Raw genomic sequence first — 23,938 nt, forward strand, 5'->3', positions numbered from 1 at the left:
CTTATCTACTATCAAGCCCACAGTTTGTTTGTAAAGACGCCTCCTTCTCATTCCTTTCAGGATGGAGCATTCAAACCATAGACATGAGCAAAAGCACCCCTGCTAAAGCAAGCAAATGTTGATGTAGCTGTGATCCAGTGAGAACCTTGAACATAGATGAGAGTAATGAAGACCCTTTGCCCACAGAGGAAAAGAGAAAAACCTTTGTTCCCAGAGATGAAGATAATCTCAGAGACAGATGAAGAGAACCTTTGCTTCTGAACAGCTCATCCTTAAACTTGTACCCCATTAGCTAAAGATTGAGCCCTCAAAAACAATTATGGGGGAAGCTCTAAGTTGGGGGGAAGGACTTTCACATAGCAACAAATTTCCATCTCCTGGGCGACTGCTTCACTGTGACATTAAAGCCAAGAGAGAACTGTTTCTTGTGAAGAAGTCTCCATGGCATGGCAGGAGAGACTCCTCTCCCAAAGTAAACTGAAGACTATTTTAGAGGTGGTAAATTGACTGAAAGTTCCAGGTTTTGTCTCTTTATGTTGTCAGTGGGAAAGAAGAGTTGAGGGGAGGAGAAGTGTTCTGAAAGTTTATTCTGATTCTTATTATTCTTCTTTTAGTTCTGTTAATAAAGCTTTCTTTATACTCTTTAAAGTTTTGAGCCTGCTTTTGCCCTTCTAATTGTTATCTCACAGCAGAAAATAAGTAAATAATTCTAGTGAGTGCACTGGCATTGGGCCAGCACTCAACCCACCATATTGAATTGGTGCTGTGACTTGGAATAGCAAACCAAAACTGCTACACTTCATTGATGTTTCCACCTGGTTGAACTGAAACTGCTACACCAAGCAAGGAAAAAATACAGTGAACAACTCTGCTTTAGCCCAGAACTGGATAATAGAAGAGTCAGATAGACTGACTGTAGCAGCCTCAAAACCACTATGTGGTCCAGCACCTTTTCCCCATGTTCTCCACATGAGCCACACAAGAAACACCAAGATGTGCCTTGCTAAATGAAACAGAATGGCAGGGAAACAAAGGGAAGGCTGAAATTCAGTACCAACAAATGTAAACTGATGCAGGTGGAAAAAAGTTTATACTCGAAGTAAGGCACTCTTTCCTGAAGGCTACCTCTCAGAAATGCAATTTGGGAATAGTGCTAGACATTTTCACACCAATGCAGGCTCATTATTCCTTAGATACTGGAGTTTGGCAGCATTGTGCAAGAAGCTCCCAAGACGCTGCCTTTCAGCTTGTTGAGGGCGCAGTAACTCAGAGCAGCATCTGACACATAACCAGAAATGGCACCTGTACACCCTGCGCTCCATGGGACAGAAGAGTCCCAGAGTTTGCCAAAACTACACAAACAAGTTTGGAGACTGGCAGTGTGCAGGACAAGTTTTTGTAGAAATGACAAGTGACCTCAATGGGGCACAACATCAGTCAGTCTCCACTTTCTGAAAAGCTACAACAATTATCCATATTCTAAAAAAAAGGAGGACGCTGTAACAGAATTCTCAAATTAGTATTCTAACAATACCATGTCTGCAATCAGCATGGTGAATTCACTCTTTAGCAATAGCTTGAGATATTATTCTGAAATTTATTAATTAACCTAATAAACTCTGAAAATCAGCTCTCCTTTTAAAAAACTGCCTTAACTTTCACCGGTCCGTATTTTTTATGAATACAAAGATACATGTGAAAGTTATTACACTATACCACAGGGGTGCAGCCTATGGACACAACCATGTGGGACTGACTATACTGCCTTAGTTACACTGTACAATTACCCATCATATATCATATTATGCTATTTCTGACACTACCCTTCATAATCATTCTAAAGGCCTGGCTCTAGGATTAGGTACAGTTGCACACAAATCAACTCACAGCAAGACAACTAACCAACCACTACCAAAACAAAACACAAAACTGTCTGGAGTACACCTGCTCTTACAGTTGAGTTCCACCTCAGCTATCCAGAGAATAGTGATGTGCAGAAAGATCTTAAAAAATAAATGAGGGAAGTTTTAAGTTTCAAAGCATCTTTATGAGCAGACTGCATCCTGAAGTAAGGGAGTAGAAGTGGGGGCTTGCTCATGTGGCAAACAGTAATTAAGGAGATCTTCCTATATTATTCAAGGCAAGAAAAAAATTGTAAGTAAGGCTAAAAGGAAAAACATATTTTTCATTTATCTGATTGAAGAGATTTTTTTGGCATTACTACTCAAATAGGCCAACAAAGGTTGAGAAGTATTGCCTGTGAGCAGTGCACTTATTTATTAGACACTCAGAAGAGCTCAAAGAGGTGATGAACACCTGGCCAACCTAACTCCAGGTTACAGAGAAAGCTGCTCACTATGAAGGTAACTGAACATTTAATACCATCTTCTTACCTTCCCCATCAGAAAGACCTAAAGCACTTCAGTATCTGCACTCAGTTCAACCGGCAACTCTGGTGTCCAGATGCTCATGGAAAGGTTTAAATGTTGGTGACCTTTATCTACTGGGCTGTGACTTTTGCAAAGCAGTCTACAATCCTCTCATCTTGCTTTCTTAAGACCATAATAGAAACCTATCACAATTACAGTGGAAAAAACTGCAGATCTTGAAGACGGCTAGTATATCACACATCTCAAAGGGATGATGTTCAGAACAAAGGCTTCCTTTACACAAAAATTTAATACTGAAGTTTACTGTTGGTAACAATCCCCCTATCTATTTAGCTTTCAGTCCTGAATCTTGCAATGCTGCATTTTCCAGTATTAAATCTTGTCTACATTCGAGTGTTTTACAAAGAGCTGCTAAAGGTATAAACACCAATTTAAACTTGTGAATGTAATTTGAACTTTTTTTTTTTTTTTGCAAAGCTTCCCCAACACAAATTTAATCAGATCTGTGTCCCATAGAAAACCAGTGAAGAGAAACTGGTTTTGTTGTAGTTTTTTTCTTTAAATCTCCTGCATTTTTAATTTGGAGTTTAAGACATTAAATTTATATTCTGAAGTTTACAGAACTTTGTCAAGCACGTGCAATGCTACACAATTTAAGACCTCAAGACCAACTTGGCAAAAAGCAACCACATTTAAAAATGCACTACTGACTGCAGTTATATATATACACACGCACATTCACAGCACTGCTTTCATTTCTTAATTTTTTTTCTGCATATTCTACCATCAGGTTACTACATCAAATCAATCACAGCAAAGAATGCTTGTAACTCAGCCCTTCCAACATAAGCTATGGCATCTCAGCCTAAAAGCATCAACAGAAGTCAGTTTATTCTGAGATCAGACCTAAGGCTGAAGTGCAAACCACAAGTTCCCATCTGCCAGCTCTGATGCAAAGGGGAGGAACCTACACAAGAGCACAGAGCAGACAGTTAAAGTGGCAAAACCTTCATATTTGCAACAGAAAGACTTCTCAGGGATGGTGTATCAATGCCCTAATACAAATGACACAAAAGCTCAACCCTTTCCCACTCCACCTTACCAGCTGTCACTTGATATCTCAGAGAAAGTTAAGAACCTCCATCCTCTCTCTCCTCCAATATTTCAATCCAGTGGATGCAGAGAACACATCCACGGGTAGGGAGGGCGCAACACCAGGCTGGAACTGGGCTCCACAAGGAATAGAGAGATGCCTTTGGCAAGAGGCAGTTCACTGCTCAGTACCCAACAGCTGCTGCTTACAGCTGTTTCCATCCTTCTCCACTCCCTTATCCACTACTTGTGAGCTCAGAGAAAAACCTCAGAACTGGTTACAGACCGGGCAGGAAGTCGAAGGGAGCTCGTTCTGTAAAGTTCCACATCAGGCCAACTAGATCTCTAAAAGCTGGAATGATCACAAAGATCATAAGAGCTGGCCACCCTTTTTACTCTGTATACATTATCCCACCTAAATCCTTGAGATACTGGAGGACTCTTTTTCAAGTATGCAAGAAGTACCCATCTAATGGAATATTGATCTCTGAAGTTCTGTAAATCACTTAAGTGAGATAACAACCCCCATTCTCTTCCCACTCCAATGCACACATTTAAAGTTCTATGCTGACTGGGAACTTGTTTCACAAGCACTGTGTTCATTTAACAAGACCAATCCTTAAGTTATCACAGTCCAAACTTTCCAGCTAAGGAAATATAGGTTTTCGTCTCCCATTAAAAAAATGGCCAGTTCTTAAAACACACCCAATACTTTATTAATAAATGCTGGCCTTCAATACCAAACCTACCCAATTAAGAAACATTATTTCCATTTTAATGATATTAATTTCATAGTAGAACTGTCACTTCTTTTTGTTTAAGCTAAATCTTAAAGAGAATTTAAGTGATGACAGCTTTCATCTAATGCTAAATATTTTATTCTGACTTTAAAAATAATTTCAGTTCTTCAATACTAGGGCCTCCCAAACTCCATTACTGCAGTATCATGATTTAAAAACCAACCACTGCCTTCTGGCTCAATGTGACCTTCTTACCACCGAGTGCAATAGTTGTGCTGAATTACACACTCAAGGCAGGGCCTTGGTCTAGCCCTGGACATTCACAATAATTAAGTGAAATTACAGTAAAAAAGGTAATTCAATACACAGAGAGAGCATTTACAAAGGTTTAAAGCATTTCAACTAAGCTTCCATCAACTGAACTTCATTAGCTAGCTAATCTTAACTTCCTGAGCCCCTAAACACACAAATCCAGACTTATTTCTACACCTTCATTCAAAGTATGAGATCAATCACATAACTCCAACTTTGAGAAAGCCCAGTAAACAAAACCCAAGACTGCCCACAAAAGTGTTGTGGGTTTCATCCAGAGAAGAAAACTTAATTCCAACCAGCTTTATTATTGATTTTTTTTTTTAATTCAAACCAAGTTCAAAAGAAAAAAGTAGCAGTTTAAAGTAAAAAGCAGGCTTTCAAACTCTTTGACTTTGGTTAAACTAATGCAGATTTCCATGCAGTCCTCACTGATGCACATTAAACCTCATCTCTGAAAATATTGTATTTCCAGGGTTAGTAGCATTTCTTACTGTGAGCATCTGGAGAAGGGGAGTTAAAATTGCAATTAATTATACATCTAGGAACAGTGCTGGAGGCTATAGCCTGAGGAAAATAGTTAATTCAGTCTCCACTCCACAGTGTCAATGGAAGCCTATCTGTACTTAAATAGCAATAAATGGTTTTGCCACCTTCAGCCTTTAGCTTCCAGGATGCCAACTCCACTTAAGATTTTCTAATAAATTATTCCAATATAATGATGCTGGCTTGTGCTATGCTTAATCAAATGGCCATAAAACACAGCAGGCACAAGCTTTCTTAAGGATTACACAGACGAGACATTTCATGCATACATCTCCTGTATTAATTCTATTTTTAGCCTATCAAGATCACTTAGGCCACTTACATTACCTCACTTCAATGGGTGCGTACAGCAGTGATAAAATGGACGTGTACCAATGAAGAACCATTTCCAAGTTTTCCAAATTCTATGCATTCCTGATTCCCTACTCGTACATAAACGCTTCCCTGCTACCAGATCATCATCATTGGAAGCGGAAGCTCCAGGATGCTGCAGCAATTACAGCACGTGTTTTTAGCAGGCACCACTGACACTTCAGACCAAGACAATGTGCCACAGCATGCACCAAGCATCTAGATACATGCTCATAAATCATTGTGAATTTCTTGATAATTCTGGGAGGGGAAATTTCATCCTCAGGAAAGAAAGCATTTAATTTTATGGGAAAAGAACTTGCGTGTTATCATAAAACAACTGCAAAGCAAGCCATATCAAGGACAGAGTTTTGCCAACTGAACACAAGCTGCCCCCAGAGCAGATGGCACTGATGCCATGACAAACTCCAGCATAACAATAATCTTTCTGGGATTGGCTGTGTACCTGACAACTACATCAGTTTGGGGAGTGCTTTATACAGGGTGTTCCAGAAGCAGACAACCCAATACATAAATACTCATTTACTTTCGTTTTCAAATCAGAAGTAGAACTTGCCAGTTATGCCTTAAGAGTGGTTGCATTCTGAATGTGCAACAGACTTCAAATTAAAGATATACACACACACTAACAGAGTCTCACAGTCCAGTTTTCTCAGCAGAATGAAGAATGGTATTTTGCTTGATATGTCAAGCCCACAAACAGGGAGCCAAATAAACAGACTGAAAGTATCTTCACTGGGACACTGAGGATGTCATCCGCTGCAGGAGACAATGAATTCTAGTCCTGACAAGTAATAACACAAACTAAATCAGCTATGATGATTACAATGTTCTGAGGTCCCGGTTTCTCTTTAGCCTGTTCTCATCTACTGCCAAAGACCTACTGCAAGGAAGCAGAGAGTTCCAAGGTCTGATCTGTGATCTTACAGTTGGAAGACAGGGAATCCCAGCTTATCAGTGACAATGCCATTCTCTCGGGGCTTTACTGGTTGACAGGATTAAAATTACATTCACAACCATTTCGTTACAGAACTGGCCCTGCTGTTTTTTTATGTCACCATCAGCCCCTGTAAACATTTGTACGGGAAAGCAGTAAAGGAAAGAAACCAACGTGCAAAGAATGGTTTCATTTCACAAATAAATTCACCTTCCAGGCTTGCAAACACAAAAATCAAAACTAAAAACTCCATGTGAATTTTGAAGTGTATCACGTAGTGTGGGGTGATTAAGCTGATAAAAAAACCCAAACACACACACACAAAAAAACCAAAAGAAGGCAAAAAGAAAAACCCTTAACTCAACTATCTTCCCAATCCTAAACTCTTGCAAGAGTAAAGGCAGAACCTTCCTACCACACAGTGCCACAGAGCGTAAAGACCAATACAGGACAAGACTGTACACAGCAGGCCAAGACGCTGAAGTCAGAGATGACTTACTGGTTCAAGAGTCACGCTGAATCGTTTCCAGGTTCTGACCACCACATTACTACATAAGTGGGGGTTTGTCTTGGTTTACATTTGACAATAAATTCTTACCTGCAGCGCCTGAACGTGTTTCATGAGCATGAGCTGATGACAAAGCATACCAGGGAGTATCCTAGCTGTGTTTCAACTCAAGTGATATCATCCACTAATACAGGGAAGAAGTTTTGATGGCAGATTCAAAAGGAATTGTTTTGAAATTCTTGCCAGAGCACAGCCATAATTCAAAGACAATCCATTCAGCTAGCTACCCAGAACGGAACTGAAATTTTGTAGGAAAACAGTACTATCCATTCACTACAAATATTATAAAAAACGCTTTTTTTGTCGAAAATATGACCACAGGCACTGCGTGAAATTAAAGCGAGACTAACAGGCGGCATAAAGTTTACACACTGTCTACAAAAGGTGTTTTGTGCACTGAAATTCACCGATTTCAGGACACACTGACGTTCTGCCATCTTGGCAGGCTATGAGATGACCAAGAAACTCCTCTGAGCTCTTGAAACACGTAAATGCTCCACGTAGCTCGCGTAAGAAGGAGCACAGACCAACAGCGACTTCCCGGTTACGCCGCTGCGCTCCCCATCGCGTTTTGCCATTACATCCCAGCAATTCTCAAACCTGCCGAGAAAACCGAGACCTACTTAGGGGCTAGTTCACGCCGGGAGCCTTCTTAGCCTGGGAGCGGTTTAATAAAAAACAACCACCGCCACAAACAAACAAGCAAATAAAGAAAAAAAAGAGAAGAAAAAAATAATAAAGAAAAAAAAGAGGAAAAAAAACCCCAAACCAACAAACTTTCATCACCTCGGCATTTTTTCCGAGTTAGCCGCCGCGAAGTTGCTCCACCCGGCTCCTATTGTGCAACGGGGGGGAGGCGGCGGCGCGCAGCGCGCTCCCGCCGGGCGCGGGGGGAAGCTATTCCCGGACGGGCGATGGATTCCCGGGTGTCCGGAGGGCCCCGGGGCGGCGGAGAGGGGCGACTGCGGGGCGAGGGCAGCGCCGCGGTGGCTGCTCCGTGTGTCCGTGCCGCGTTATTGCGGAACGCGAGGGATCCCGGAAAGCGCCCGGGCCAGGCGGACCCGCCGCCATCTTACAATGCGGGAGAGAAGTTGCACAGCAGAGGGGAGAACCCGGCCTGGGGGCCCGGCTGCTGCCCCGGGCAGCGCCTCCATCGCGCCGAAAGCCCTCGGCAGCCACACACGGGCCGGCGCCATCCGGGCCGGCTTCGGCGGAAGGGCAGCGGCAGCGACCCCGGGCCGCGCTGACATCCGAGCGGCTCCGGGAGCTGCCTCTCTCCGACACCCCCCGGCCCCCGCCCTCAGGAAGGGGCCGGGGCCGAGCTCAGGCCCGGAGAGAGCGGCCTCGCAGCCGGGCCGCTGCCCCGCCGGAAGGAGCCGCCGCTTCCCGGCCTCTTCAGCCTCCGCCTCTCCCCCCCCGCCCGTCTCCTCCAGGGGCGAGGGGGGGAGGAAGGCGATGGGGGAAGGAGGAGAAAAAACACCCAAAAAATAACAATAAAAAGAAGGGCGAAGCGGTGAAGGAGGAGGGGGGGGACGGTGGAGGAGGAGGAGCCGCGGTGCTCACTCACCTTGTTGATGCGTTTCAGCGCCATTGTGTGTGTGCGAGTGCCGGGCCCGTCTACGCGCCGCGGTGACTCCGCGCTCCGCTCGGGGGGCCGGGAGGGAGGAGGAGGAGAAGGAGGAGGAGGAGAACGGGGAGGAAGGCGGAGAGGGGGGAGGGGGCAGCTGCTCTTCTCCTTCCTCCGGAAACAGCCGGGGGGGCGCCCGACCGGCCGGCCGCCCGAAGTCCTGCCTGCCTGCGGGCAGCGGGGCCGTCAGGCTGCCGGGGGAGCGCTCCGCCCGCCGCCGCCCGTCACGGCCGGGAGAGGGTGCGAAGTGCCGGGAGAGCCGAGAGGCGTCGCCCGCCCAGGGAAGAGCGAGAGAGGAAGGGCGAGAGAGCCCCGCGCTGCCGCCGCTGGCCAGGCCCGGACGCCGCGGGAGGGAGGGAGGCGGGGCCGGGCCCGGCACGCCGCCGCCAACGGCTCCGGGGGCGGGGCCGAGGGCGAACGGGCGGGGCAGGGGAAGGAAGGTTCTGGGGCCGCCCGCGGGCGCCGCCGCCTCGGGACCGCTGTGCGGCTCTTCCCGCCCGCGGCTCCTGGGGGTCGCGGCGGCTCCGGAGCTCGGCGGCTCCCGGGGCTCGGCCGCGGGCGCGCACCGCTGACGGCGGGTCCCGCCCCGCCCGCCTCCCCGCGAAATGGCGGCAGCGGCCGGATCTAGGCCCGCCCGCTGACGCGGCGGCGCGGTGTTCCTCCGCGCGTCAGCTGGCTGTCAGCGCCGCGGAGGGGTCGCCGCCGCCCCGCGCCCCAACGGCTGGAGCGGGGCTCGGCCCGCCGGGAGCCTGGGAAGGAACGGCGCTCCCACGGACCCGGCCGTGCCGGGAGCGCCTGGGCACGGAGCAAGGCGGGAACCCCAGAGCGATGGGGTTTGCAGCGTTCGCCGCATTCGGTGCGAATGACGAAGCTAAAGCGCTGCTCTTGCCCAGGAAGAGCGCGGGCCTGGTCTGAGGGTAACGGGCCCGGGCGCTTCCTTTTAGTGGCGTATCGGCACACACGAGGGTACCAAACCAAGTGTCTCGGTATAGGGGAAAAAACATCTCCAAAAGGAAAATATGGTGACGTGGAATGTCAGTACAAGGGCCAGACGCATCAAACAGAGTCGTATAATCATCAGAATTGGAAGTGACCTTTAAAATCATAAAGTCGAGCTGTCACAGGGCATTGCCCTCAAACCATATCATCCAGCGCGTTACAGACACCTCTTAGGCATCTCCAGGAATGGTGGCTCTACCACCTTCCCCGGCAACCTCTTCCAATGCTTGATCACCTAAACCCTGAAAAGAATTATTCTAATTTGAAGTTACCCTGTCTCACCTTAATGCCATTTCCTCTAATCCCCTCACAACAGGCAGTCTAGAAGAGACTGACCCCGGCCTCACAACAACCTTTTAGGTAGTTCTAGAGAATGAGGAATGATTATTTTATTTACAGCGATACCATCTGTGGCACTTCCAGCTCCTTGGAGGGTTTTTATTTTGTGCAGCATGGGCCAACAGATCACTTTTTCTCACAGTAATAAATTGTGCAGGTTTATGCATAGTTCTCTAAATGGGGAAAGACTCCTACTCCATTTCTGTAAAACAAGAAGAGAAAGATTACCTGACTGCCCCTCTGCTGTAATGATGGGATGTATCAGAGTGACAAACATGGCATTTGCTGTCCAGGAGGGATGTCCCCATAATTGCACTGAACTCCATTTGTGTTTGTTATAGTGCTGTAGTCTTAGTTGTCTTGCTGTCTAGGATACTAAATTATTATGGGTTTGGAGAAGGCAGAATATTCAGAAAAGCTTACTGTGCAACAACATTTTCAGTATGAAGCTTGACAATAGGCAGCAGTGAATTAGGAGAACAGTGGGGTTTTTTTATTACTTTAAAAAATAGCACAGTAGCAGGACTGCCATAGTTTTTTAACAGTGATATTTACAAGCGAAAGAGTAAACAATGCATTGTACTTGTAAAGTGTAGTTATCTTGCTATGATCTCCTAAACCAATCCTAGCAACTTCCTTATGTAGTCTTCCTTTTCTGCTTATTCTTTTAATTGTACTGAACAGCATGTTCAGGAAGTGTAATTACAAACTATTTGATTGTCATTCTTATCATCTTAGTCAAGAATATTGCTGAAGAACACCTTGCTGTTCCAGCTTTGGATTAGGGATGCTATTAAACTGCTCCAAATCACCAGCGTGTCTATCTTTGTACCACAGACATGATCCTCTGCCTTGTAAATTGCTCACAAACTTTCTGAGCTTCATTGTGGTTTGTCATCTCAGGAGATTTAGATACTTGGCAGCATTCCAGTTTTACATTTTGTAATTATTATTTGAGATTAATGACATCTAATATGACTCTATATTAACATTTTTGATCAGACTTGTGATTCACATTTTCTGTATAATGAAAGAAATTAAGAACAGCCCAAACATACTGTTGACAGTGTGTAATTCTCCCTGCTAATTTAAGACAACTGGAATTGTTAATCTGGTAAATCAAGTTTTGTTACATGTTAATTTCAATATGTCTATTAGCATTTGACCCCTAAGAGAATTTAAAATTTATTGGATAGCTCTTGTTTATAGCCATTGCTCAGAAACAGATTTGCCAATTTTAGTTTAGTATACTTGTTTAGGCAAACACTTCATTGCACTTGCTGGTCATTTTTGAATAACAAATCTGCCCATTTAAATACTGACCTTTGAGAAAAATAATAAAAAATTATGGCTTGTGTAGGAATGAAAAACAAGACATACAGTCACAGTTCTGTGACCAGTTCTGCAAGTCACAGCACACAGTTCCTCTTGGAGAACATTATCCTTTCCACTCTCACCCCCTTTTCCTGAAATTGTGATGTAAAAATCATGTATTTTCTCCTCAGTATTTGGAAATAAATAAAACCAATTCGTTTTTTTACTTCACTAGGAATATTTGGGCAAGCAAGGCCTCAAAACCTGAATATGGTGATGTGCCCATGCAGAGTTTTTCAGCTTTACCACACACAGCATGTATATTCTTTTGCATAGAATCCTCATACCGTAATATAAAATGCAAGAGGTGCAGATGATGGTTACTGAATAAGGGTGTTGCAACTTATTGTGGAACTATTTGTGTTTGCTTCATTTTAATTTGATTTTTGAAGCTAATCCTCAGAAGTGGCTGTAGAGAGGTATTACCATGTCTAATCCTCCACAGTAGTGGAGTCGGGTTAGACTTTTAGAGGTTTATTATGTAAAATATCTCAGTAGATGTGGCCTGCTAATAAACAGTTTGCACAAAAATACTGAGAGCAAACCAGCTCTCTTGAACCCTGTCTTTAAATTTTGTTTTTTCGAGTATGGTGTTCCAGAGCCCGGTGTGGCCAAGTGATCAACAGCTTCCAAAGGCTGGATTCAGCAGTGCATTTCAGCTGCTTCCTGATGGTCCAACAGAGGAATGGAAGGTCCAGCCATGAATGGAGGTTGCCTTGTTTGGCTGTTACAGCACTGCCCCTCGGCCCTGGAGGGAAAAGCAGCCCAGCCTTTTAGTGTAAAGGTTAACATAGGTTACTTGTACATCAGTGCTGGTTTTTCACTTCTGCTTGCCTGAGACCAGCCAGTTTTATGTTTGGAGAATGCTATTCTACCTGCCTTCAAAACAGGTGGAGCAACCTGGACACTAAGCAGCATTCCATACAGGATGCTTCATATATCTGAGGGGAAAGGGGGAAACAAGATGCAAATGTTTTCCAAAATGATTTTCCATTTTAGGAGACAAAAAAAAAATTACTTCAACAAAAGCAAGATTTCCATCTAAACCATCCAACAGATTACTATTAGTTACTGTTCAGAACACTTCAGCTCATGCTGATAGAAAACAAAGAACTAAGATCAACAACAACAACAGCTTCTCCCTGTTTGCATGGATTACCAGGCCTCAATTTTCTCTTCAGCATCCTGTCCAACTTGTTTTTCCTTTAATTACTGTAAATCAAGCTTGCAGCCAAATCCTTCTTTAATCTGAGCAAAACTCACCTTATTGAGGGCCCTTTTGATTCAGTGGATACCACTGTTTTGCGGAGAAAAGAAGAAACCTCACAACTTGTAAAAGTTGTAAAGCCCGGTATGCTTTATTACGACGCGCGCCGGACGCAAGACTCTTTAAAAGGGCATGCGTACCCTTGAAGATTTCAGACCTCTTTTTATCTCTTTTCTAAATGCATATGCATACAGTTTCACAATAAGTTTATACATATTTATCTTGCATGACACTTAGCACTAATTTTTCTTGATCGGAGGAATTCTTAGGTCGGGGGCAGATTGACTTCGTGGTTTTTCTGTTTTTCTTTCTCTGTCTCTTTGCTGTCTCTGGAACGCGGCCTCTCTTTCAGCTTTAGCTCTACAGACTTTTCACTTTCCTAGACACTTCACCTAGTTCAGGATGGATCTTTACTCTGTTTCATTCCCCCTTTTCTTAGGAAATAAGTAAATTCTTTTACTTAAGGAAAATTTCTACGACAATAAGTGTCTTTTAATGCTTCACTATGTACGTTTGATAAAGAGGTTAGTACAGCTATTCGTTGTAGTATTCTCCAGTTTCAAATTAACAATGTAATAGATAATCTTAAGCTTATCTCAACTAATATTAGTAAAACTAGAATAGGGTGGCACAACTTATCAAAGATTCTATTTGCAGTTGGTGATCACTTAAAGATCACATCTCACTAGTGATTATCCGTATTTTATTCTTTGTAGAACTCTGGTTATTTCTTTTGTATCATGTTGGACAGTAATTAAGGTTTTCTTTTTACTTTCTCGGATTTCTTTCAAGACTTCTAATAGGTCTTGGTGCTTAATTAATTGTTTTACTAATGTAAGGTTCGCCTCGAAAGGGGTAGGTGGTAGTCTGTGATACATTGTGTAATTGGCTGTAATCAGCTGGTGGGATGTTACTGGTACTAAATACGAAAAATCACACTTAATAATCTTAACAAAATTACAAATACAAATACAGAGATTAAAATGGTTTCTACTAGAAAGAATAACATCATTGCTATCAATTTGTACAGCAGCATAAGCAGTTCTCAAACATACACCCTTTTCTAGTATATACGAGCACAGTTTTCTGGTCAGTGACTGGATGAATTTCAAAGTGACAAATACTCTGTTCAGTGTCCAAACACATCCTGGGCATTAGCAGTATTACTTTCACAAATGAATCTCATTTGTTCTCTAGTAATGCAGGATTCTAAGTTTACTATTTGCCACTTTTCATTCATCTTTTCGTGCCTACACTCTATGTTCTGAAGGATAGAGTGTTGTTTCTTCATGGTTTAATCTTAGGGCAATGATGGGATGGATAACATAAACAGTGGCATTACGTATGGTAAGCACAAAGGCAGTGGCCACATTAGAAACAGGATCATAGGTGAAATTCACCATAGTCCACCAGGACTGAAACTTCCTTTCAAAATCAATTGCATTATCTCATTCAATTTTCTGAATTTCAGCTGGAAAATTACTTTCACCTCTTTCTTATATGATCAGAGCTGCTGTTGCTTGTATCTATAACTGTGCTTGTATACAACTGAAAGCTAAAGACACATTATCTTGAACTATACTAAGTGCTTCTACTATCAGCTTGTGGTCTTGGTCCCCAGCCTGTTCATACTTCTTTACTTTGGCAGTACTTTTGAAATCTGTCACTGGCTAGTTCTTAATGCCAGTAGAGATTACTATAAAGGCTGCTTCAATTTTGTTAGGCTATCTGCTGCAGCAGCCAGTTTATTCATCAGTATTTCTGAATCAATTCTATTTAAAACTCTTAATCTTGTCTCTAATATGCCAGTTAGATGTTTGTTATGGGGAACAGGAACTGCTTTCTGTCTATGATCATCCCTCTTTGCTAGAGGGATGTGCTGGGCTCATACTACAAATTCAGACACACTTCACAAGTGTATCTGACAGAGGTTTAGGTCATACTTGAGACAGATGTTTGTTCTGAAATGTAGAGACTTCAAGGAATCTAACTTCTCTCTCTCCCTCCAAAGTACCTGATTTCTCAGATGTGTGGCAAGCAGGAATGTCTCTCTTGGTCACCCACTTTGCCTTTAGCTACGATCAAGCTGTGGACTGTGTTCAGGGCAGAAGATAATGGAGGGGAAATCTTGAGAGAAGAGCCTAAATTCATTGCAGTGCCTCAGAAGAAACTGGGATCAGGTTTCTGCTACTTGAAACACTCAGCACAAAAGTGATGCTCAAAATCTTACCGCCTGCTGCTGAGCTCTGAGGGGGTCTCTTTCTCTCTACTTCTTTAAAGCAGAATCTAACTGCCTCAGACTGGGACAATCACTGATCTAAATCTCAGTAGGAAAAGGGATAGCTATAAATAAGGAAAATCACTTTCCTTGCTTGGGTTAGTTTACTACCTGCAGTTCAGCACCCTTTACCAGCTATTGCCTGGGGGTTCAGCCAACCAGCTTGGAAAATGACTTAAGGAAACTGATTTCTTGGTGTTCCTGATTCTAGGCACCAGGAGAGCTGGCTCTTTCTTTTCTTGTTCTGCTCTTGAGATATGCCTGTTTTTGTGGCCATGTTTCTAGCTCTCAAAGGAAGTTTTTAGGAAGGAGGAGCAGGCTGGTTGGATTTTTGAGATGTTAATTTGCATTATCAACTCTACATGTTTGAGAGACCATTCTGGATTGAATAATAGCTGTTGTTCAGTCACATTCTTTACTACGTTAGGTCTAAGTTTGGAGTTTGGGTAGAGTCTGAACTAGTATGGGGTGTATAAGGCCCCGCTGTGGTAAAAAGTGCAGTGTCCACTTTGAATTCAAATGAAAGTCTGACAGTAACTTGAGCTCAAAGGCAGGTCACTTCTACAGGCTGTATCAGGGTGAAATTACACTAACTGTCAGATTCACTTAGGTTATCACAGACTTCCTGGTGTTCATATACACCAGGGGAGGTTCAGACACTAATTACATCTGGTCTCTCATAAGCCATCTTATTGATAACTAAGCACTTTACTTTGATTTCTTCTCTTCAGATTCTTTGAAGTGTTCACAGCTCCTGTTCTTGCTATTCTTACTCCTCACATACTTGATTCTTGTGGATTACTACAGTAGATATGTTTAATATAAACTTTCTTTATCTCAGAAGGTTTTCTTATGGATCCAGTATACTGATTAAATGCCAGGGACCAAGGCCATTCAGCATTGCTTTGGGTAGAGGTACTCTCTAGTTTTAAAACTTCAGTTATAATTCTATACAAAACAATTCTGTACACTAAAGTATGAGTTACTCTCGACCGCAATATACTCATTTTGCCTGAATAAGTTTTAGTCTCAGTTCATTGTCTCCTGGTGTTACTCCTGAAGGGGCTTCTGGGCCTTCTTCACCCGAGAGTGATGGATCCAGCATTCTGCTCCTTGATTTTGATTGCAGTGAAGGTGGTGAGAGGTACTTGCAGTGGTCTCTCTCACTGTGGTTCCGAAGTCTTCTCTGTAAGAGACTTAACATATACATCAACCCCAGGCTATCTAACTCCCTGCTCTGAGTTCTAGCCACAAGTTTCTCAATTACTCTAAGCTGTTTGCTTAATGCCACTATGTAAGTGGACATTCTGGACATTCTCCTTGTATTCTATGGTCTTTTATAAGGCATTCTAAAAGGATTCAGCATTCTTTTAGCTCAAAAGGTTTAGTTTGAATTTGCAATAGTGCTAGTGGAAGAGCTTCTTGCCCCAGTCTTATGATTTGCTGCTTAATCAAATGATTCATTCTCTCTCCCTGGCCGCTTGATTGGGGGCTGTATGGGGTGTGAAGTTCTTAATCTATGCCTAGATGGCTACTAATCTGTTGCACTATTTTGGAAATGAAAGGTGATTCTTTATCTGAGGATATTGTGGCTGGAACTCTGAAGCGTGGTATTATTTCTTGTAAAAATGATCTGGTCACCTCTTGAGCTTTGACAGTTCTGGTGGGGAATGTTTCTGGCTACCCTGAAAATATACTTATTAATACCAGTAAATACTGATACCCCCCTTTCCTTGGGAGTTCTGAAAAGTTGATTTGCCGTTGCTGTACAGGCCCATGGCCTCTCTCAGTCTGACCGAGTTTTGGCCCGGGGGTATTTTGAGATTAGTCTGGAGGCAAGGATCACATTATCAGCTCGCTTGAGTGATAGTGGCATATAGATTCTTGACAATGATACAACAGTCCTTTCAATCAGATGTGTGTTCTAGAAAGCCTGTGGGAATTACTACTTCAAATTCAACACTTCATTCTAGTGCACTCTGTATCACTCGCAGCCTTGGTCATTTTGAAAAAGGAGCCACACTCTATAAAAGGCTTTAAGTAATTAGGCCCTAGTGTGTTTTCTAGTGCCCTTCTTTCACTAGTAACCACGAAAATGGGAAGGGATTACTAGCTCTCTTTCAATGGTAGCTCACCCCTTGCAGTTGTACGTCTCTTTTGATTAGTATTATTGTATTATGGCTTACCTTCGAGGAAAATCTGTACTTCACCCTTTGCTGCTTTCTTTGCCTCTCCATCCGCCAGCTCATTTCTTTCCTCCAATTTTAAGCTCACTCTCTGGTGTGCCTTAATATGCTTTTTCAGGTAGCTGAACTGCTTCCAGCAGCTGGATTGTCTCTTCTTTCTCTGTGAGGTCTGCAGTCCCTTCTCCTTCCAGATGGCTCCATGTGCATGCACAACTCTGAATGCCTTTTGCTGTTTCTAAGGCATGGGTCCATGCATTTATCTCAGCATCCTGTGGAGAGGTACCTGTTGGTAAGGGTCTAGACTCTATTACCTCTCTGCAGGTAGTCACTGTGAACTTTGCAGTGTCGCTTTCTTGTCAGTGAACCAGGTCTCTGCATCGTCCGGAGGAGTGTCCTTTAAGTCTGGGTGGCTGGAGTAGGTAGCTTCAGTGGTCTCTAGGCAATCGTGGTGTACTGCTTCTCTTTGATTTCTGCTGAGAAAGGAAGCTGGGTTGACAATATTAGTCACCACTATCTCTCCATCATCTTGCTCTACCATGATGGCCTGGTATTTCAGAAACCTCTTTGGTGAAAAGCCAGTGGCCACCCTTTACTTCTAGTACTGCAGACACTGTGTGGGACACTAGCACAGTCATTTTTGTCCCAGGGTAAACTTGTGTGCCTCTTGAATGTTCAGCACAACTGCTGCTACAGCTCTGAGGCAACCTGGCCCTCTTTTGGCTGTTGCATCTAGTTGCTTAGAGAGGTAAGCAACTCCACTCCGGTATGGACCTAAGTCTTGAGCCAATATTCTTAGAGCAATTCTTTGCATGGAAAAATAGAAAGAATGCTTTACTTACATCTGGAAGTTTCAAAGCTGGAGCCGATATGAGGGGACTCTCTAGCAGGCGAAAGGCCCGTGTGGTGTCTCTTATCCACTGGAGATCTCAGTTCTTATTGGCAATAAGAGCATAGAGGGGTCTGGCGAACAGTCTATAATTATGAACTCACAGCTGGCACTACTCTGCCATGCCTAAGAAGGTTTGGAGTTCTTTCATTGTCTGGGGTTCAGGGTTTGGCATAGGGCTTCCCTGCCTTAAAGTCTGCTGCTCAGCACTCACTTCTTACCCCAGGTAGATTACTTTCTGTTTCACTACTTGTGCCTTTTTCTTTGAGACTCTGTGTCCTTGGAGTCTTAGGAAATTCAAAAGGCTTACCGTCCAGGCTTCTCTCGCTTCTCTCGTCTGAGTGGCTACTAGAAGATCATCTATGTACTGCAACAGCCTCCTTTCTTCTTGTGGAGCTTCCTGGGACTCTGGGTCTTTGCAAGCTGTTCTCCAGTCGGAGTCGAGAATTTTGAAGCCTTCAGGCACATGGACTATGTGAGCTTGTGTTTGAATGCAAAAATGTTCTGGCTGGCTTCGTGGATAGGGAGGCAAAAGAAGGCATCTCTTAGGCTTAAAACAGTGAACCAGGTTAGCTCAGGTGTTAAACAAGTTAGTAAGGTCTATGGATTTGCTACCACAGGGTACAAATTCTGTGTTATCTTATTGACAGCCCTTAATCCAGTACTATCAGTTATTGGACTGATTCCTTCCTTACCTTCCTTTTGAGGGTACTACTCAGTTCTCACTGGTTGTGTTCTTTCACTAAGCTTGATGGGGGAGCATCCCATGGGGGAGCATCTTTCACTCTCTCTGGTGCAGCAGAGGCCCATACTCTTGAAAACACTCATTTACTTATTCTAATATCTCCTTAGTAATGTCTTTCTTAATTTCAGTGTCTGTTAATATTAAGCTTAACATCTTTATATTATTTGCCTCCAGAGTAACTTTTCTCACTTGAGAATGTTTAGCAAATTGAGCGAATTGTACAAAAGCTTTTAGGTACACATAGTACACATGTTACTTTAAAGGTTTGCAAAAGTATGCCTTCTCAGACTGGCCAGTTGTTCATTCCCCACACTACAACATAAACATTCTCCACAGGTACTAAAGCTTTATTTAAAACTGGACACATGACCCTTGTGCCGACAAAAATTCTTCCCTTTTGGGAAGGTCACCTTTACTCCTCTTCTCTTACTTTGGGAGGAAGCTTTTACAAATCATATGTACTCATTTTGCGAACTGTGATTGCTTCGCATTTCAGCGTGATAATCCTTGCCTGATTTCATATGTTGCTATCTTATGCTGCATGCTGAACAACATGTTTGATTAGCTTTCTCTTTGCCTTGTTTTCTTTTTCAAGGGCCAAGACCAGAGAGCGGTCTGATCTCACAGTCTCTTTGTCATTCTGGGTGATTTCTTAAAACAAAAGACATTTCAGCATACAAAAACTATCCCATTTATCTTCCTATTATAAAACAGTACTAACAGCAATGAAGCACTATAAATCTTTTTATTTTCTGAGCTGCTCTTACTGGCAACTTCTTCCCAGCGAGCCCCTCCCAAAAGGGGCTAATTTAGGAACTTGTTTGCTCTGGCCAGTTCTCATTATTTATTTCTCTTTGCCCTATCTCGCTTCTATTCAAACTTTTTTACAGACCTTCACAGTAGTTTCTCAGTTTTCTTCCTATACACACAGCTCCAGGTGGCAGGTATCAGATGTGATTCTCACACACAAGCTCTAAGACCTCAGGTTCTGAATCTGCTTGACCAGAAACTTCTAATTTACACTCGGGGCGTGTACCCTGACACTTATTGGAACAGCAAAACAGCAATACCAGTGTTTCTCATAAACACCGCACTGCAATAATACCTGCACATCCAGCTTTTGCCCACAGGCCATTCTCTTGTTCCCTGGGGAGACGGGGCAGCCAGAGCTGTCCCTGTGCCCAGGGCACAGCCACTGTCACCTCACACAGCGTGCCAGCCTCTTGATGTACCAAAGGCTCCCCGCAATTGCTCACAAAGGCAGGTTATTCTGTTTGTTACAGAGAACTTTAAATGCCTACAGCAGATTGTTTCTAGTAAAGACTTACTGCAGTACCAAGTGAAGTCTCATAAATCTCATAAGTCTCATTAACTAATTCATCTCATTCACCTTCTATATAAACTCTGTTTTACAAAATATCAGTCTTTTCTAGTTCTCTTCTTGCACAATCTAATTAAGCACTGTGTCTACTTACACTTGTTTTGCTGCTTTGCAAAAAGGCTGTGCTAGTCACAGCCGAAACTCTGATATGCCTGCAGACACAGACACACGCACTCTTCCCCCCCCCCCCCCCGCCTTTATCTCAAATTCACTAGAGCCAAGGCTTGAATTACTATGAGGGGGAGAATTCTTGGAATTCCTTTAACTCACTTTATCGAAGTTAAACATAAATCACTGTACTATAGTTCTCCTATGTAAAATGCTACCCTTGTTGCAACAGAATCTTAAAATCTCCACAAACACCACTATACAATCTGAGAATCAAATTACCACAATGCAGCGGAAGAAAATCACCACACAAAATCACTGGGAAAGGGCATATTTCTCAAAGTGCTCACTTTTCTCAACACAACACAGCACACTATAATTCGGCATTTACTCAAATCAATTTTTCCTGGACACAATCAAAATAACAGCACACAGTCTAGAGATCAAGTCCAAACGTCCAAGGCAAAGGAACTCTCTGAGCTCATACTCACGGTTAAAATGTACCAAATCTACACAAATCGCTACATTCAAACACAATCAGTACCATCACTGACATTCCTCCACTCGCTTCTCCGCAGGGCACTTCTCTCCCTGCCCCCGCAGCCTGCTTGCAGCCTCACTTGGCTGCTTCAAACACGGGGAGTACTGACCCCTCCTGCACTGTAGGGCACTGTAGATTTACTCTCTTTTATACACCATACACTTATCACCTGCACGATCACAAACACAGTGCACTGACCACACACATTAACCATACAGCAACACAGTGTCCGGACATCACACACACGAACAAAACACACACGGGCTCACCAGTTCTGCTCTATCAGAACTATGAATCTTCAATACACACATACACGGGTTCACCCGGCTCACCCCCAAAGCCGCTAGCGGTCTGCTCTATCAGAACGATGAACCCCGTCTCTAATACAGCTGCTCTATCAGCTGAATCCCATCTCTAATACAGCTGCTCTATCAGCTGAACCCATGAACCCAGACGTCTCTGGGTGATTTACTCCCTTTCTCTCCTTCCTCCCCCCCTGGGGCCCCATAGTACATACCGTATTCTCCTCCGCAGGCCAGCGGGTCGTTGTCTGTCCTCGCAGGTGGCAAGTTGAGACAAGCGGAGCCCCACCAGGAAAAAATCCTGGGGCGCGCCATGGAGGTCCGTCTATCCCCCCTGCCTTCGCGGGGACAGAGAACTCCTGGCTTGGCTCGCCAAAATGTTTTGCGGAGAAAAGAAGAAACCTCACAACTTGTAAAAGTTGTAAAGCCCGGTATGCTTTATTACGACGCGCGCCGGACGCAAGACTCCTTAAAAGGGCATGCGTACCCTTGAAGATTTCAGACCTCTTTTTATCTCCCTTCCAAATGCATATGCATACAGTTTCCCAATAAGTTCATACATATTCATCTTGCATGACACTTAGCACTAATTCTTCTTTATCGGAGGAATTCCTAGCTCGGGGGCAGATTGACCTCATGGTTTTTCTGCTTTTCTTTCTCTGTCTCCTTGCTGTCTCTGGAACGCGGCCTCTCTTTCAGCTTTAGCTCCACAGACCCTTCACCTTTCCCAGACACTTCACCTAGTTCAGGATGGATCTTTACTCTGTCTCACCACAAAGAATAAGATCACAGGAGAAAGCTGATAAAATAAGATTGTTCCATTGGATTTTTTTTTTAAACAAAACAACAACAAAAAGGGTGAATTTGCCAAGAACCATGACAAGACAGTGGAAAAAAACAGGTTTGGGTATGCCATTGTGTTCCACTTGATCTGTTTCAAATTCCCTAGATCAGCAAGCCTTTCTGTGTAGCTGGGGTACCTCCCCTTCAATGAGGATGAAGGTCCTAGGTCACAGCTGTCAGTGCATGCTTAGTTCCCTGGCTGTTGCATCTGTGACCATTCTGTCTCCTTCTCTTAGGAAGAAGAGGTAGGCAACCTCCTTTCACATCTGGAATGAAGCCCAAGGTCAGTGTGTTAGGCAGCAGTTAGTTTTCAAGAAATACCAGATAAAAGGTAACTTCCTTGGTATTCCAACTTGGCCAATTCTTCAACAGCTTCTCTGACATTTTCACTGAAGCAACTCCCAAGCTAATCCATATTTCCTTTGAATTAGAAGTGCAAAACACTGAGTCCCTACATCAATCCATTTTAAGTTGTTGCAGCTTTGTGTAAGGTGTTGGAAAGCCTAGAGTTTAAGTCTACATATGACTCCCAGAGAAAATCTGGAGTGGTTTGTTGAATGTATGCTAAGCTTTCATAGTTTGCACAATCATGTGGGATTCACAAGAGCATAGAACACTTCAGTAACTTACACCAAGGTAAATAGACTTAAGTCCCCCACAAAATCTTCTAGTCTTCAGGATTTTGTATAGCACTTCATTGTTTCGCACTTTTTTATCTTCATAGCAACAACACAGTTTTCTTTCAGTTACAGATTTTTCTCTTCTCTTTCTTCTCTTGAAATCCTTCCAGAAAATAAGAGCTATTTTACAAGAATAAACATATGAAAACATAAAATCCTTTATGCTTTTTTTACAGACCTAAGCAAGAGAATCTCTGAAAATCACTACAGGTTATTTATTAGTATGCATACAGAGTATCACTCTTTTTTTTTCCCCCAGCAAAACTACCATTTGATCCAGATGAAAAATATATCCCTGTCAAGTCACCAGCAGTTTTTGTCAACAAGAATGTTCATTTTCTTTGCTGATTCAGCTCTATGGACACTGAGGCATGAAAGTCAGATGAGCATGTGCATGGTGTAATTATAATGCCAAATTTGAAAACTGAAATTTTTTGTTGTCGTGCAATTACTAACTACCTCTGTTTCCTTCTTTTGTATGAATTCTTTACATGCCTGAATAAACATAGATAACATAAACATACATGGCAAAATAGGAGGGGTGTGAAGGGTTAAGCAATTATCCACTGTTGCTAAAATAAGGTAACACAGGCTGAGTTCAGTGGGCAAAACCCCTCTCTGGAGCAGCTCAGGAATTTTATCAGTTTCAGGAGGCCAGGGTACATCGGTTGCAGACCTTGTCAAAAGGGTGTTTAATGGTGACCTACTTTACCCTATCCCTTTGGAGGTGGTTGCTTCTCCTTGTTATACCTGTTTTTTGTCCCCTCAGGCTGCCTTCAGACTGCAAGCTAAGTCTGTGTGGGTTACACTGTTACTGAAAATGACCAAGCTCTTAACAGCACTTTTCAGCAGTAGGTAATTTGATCTATTGTGTTTACTAAAGGAGACATCAAAGGATTCTCTGGAGAGCTTTCAAGATATGTCTATTTTTATTACTTTGATGTAATTGATTACTAGCCAGATTTGGACCATCCTAATTCGGTTGCCACTCCAGTGCTTGTTCCAGGATGCAAGTGTACTAAGCAAACCACAACCTTTGAGGGGTGTTTGGGTTTAAGAAAGGATTTGAGCAGTGCGCCTAATGGGCTTTAAAAGTTGCTAGTTCAGATAAAATGTTAATGCTTAAAGGTAATTACTCAAACAGGCCAGTTAAGGTGTTTCACTGGCTCCCTGGTATGGGCACGGCTGTTCAGGGGTCACAGCAGGCTCTGTTGATTGAGGTGCAGCTTCCATTCATTCACCTGCCCAGCTATGTGCAAAATACAGTTCTCACTGTTTGACTAGAGGTACAGGGAATGAGTTAGCCTGAGCTAATCAGGACACTGATGGTGTACTTCATACACTGAAGTAGAAACCATCTTTTATCTCAGTAGGTTTCCCTGCAGACTTGTAGCAGGGAAGTGTTTCCAGAAGACTTGGGGCAGA

General features: G+C 43.3%; 1 protein-coding gene across 1 annotated transcript in view; it reads right to left on the bottom strand.

The window, feature by feature from the left end:
* LOC141726811 (uncharacterized) overlaps window positions 1-9,690 on the bottom strand; it is a 190,106-nt gene extending 180,416 nt beyond the window's left edge. The window contains exons 1-2 of the mRNA XM_074531880.1: window positions 9,304-9,690; window positions 8,525-9,260 (exon numbers count right to left, since the gene is read on the bottom strand). Coding sequence (XP_074387981.1) covers window positions 8,525-9,260; window positions 9,304-9,690 — 1,123 coding nt within the window. The remainder of the gene's footprint in view (window positions 1-8,524; window positions 9,261-9,303) is intronic.
* Window positions 9,691-23,938: the final 14,248 nt, after the last annotated feature.

The sequence above is a fragment of the Zonotrichia albicollis genome, chromosome W (assembly GCF_047830755.1).
Source record: "Zonotrichia albicollis isolate bZonAlb1 chromosome W, bZonAlb1.hap1, whole genome shotgun sequence".
NCBI lineage: Eukaryota > Metazoa > Chordata > Aves > Passeriformes > Passerellidae > Zonotrichia > Zonotrichia albicollis.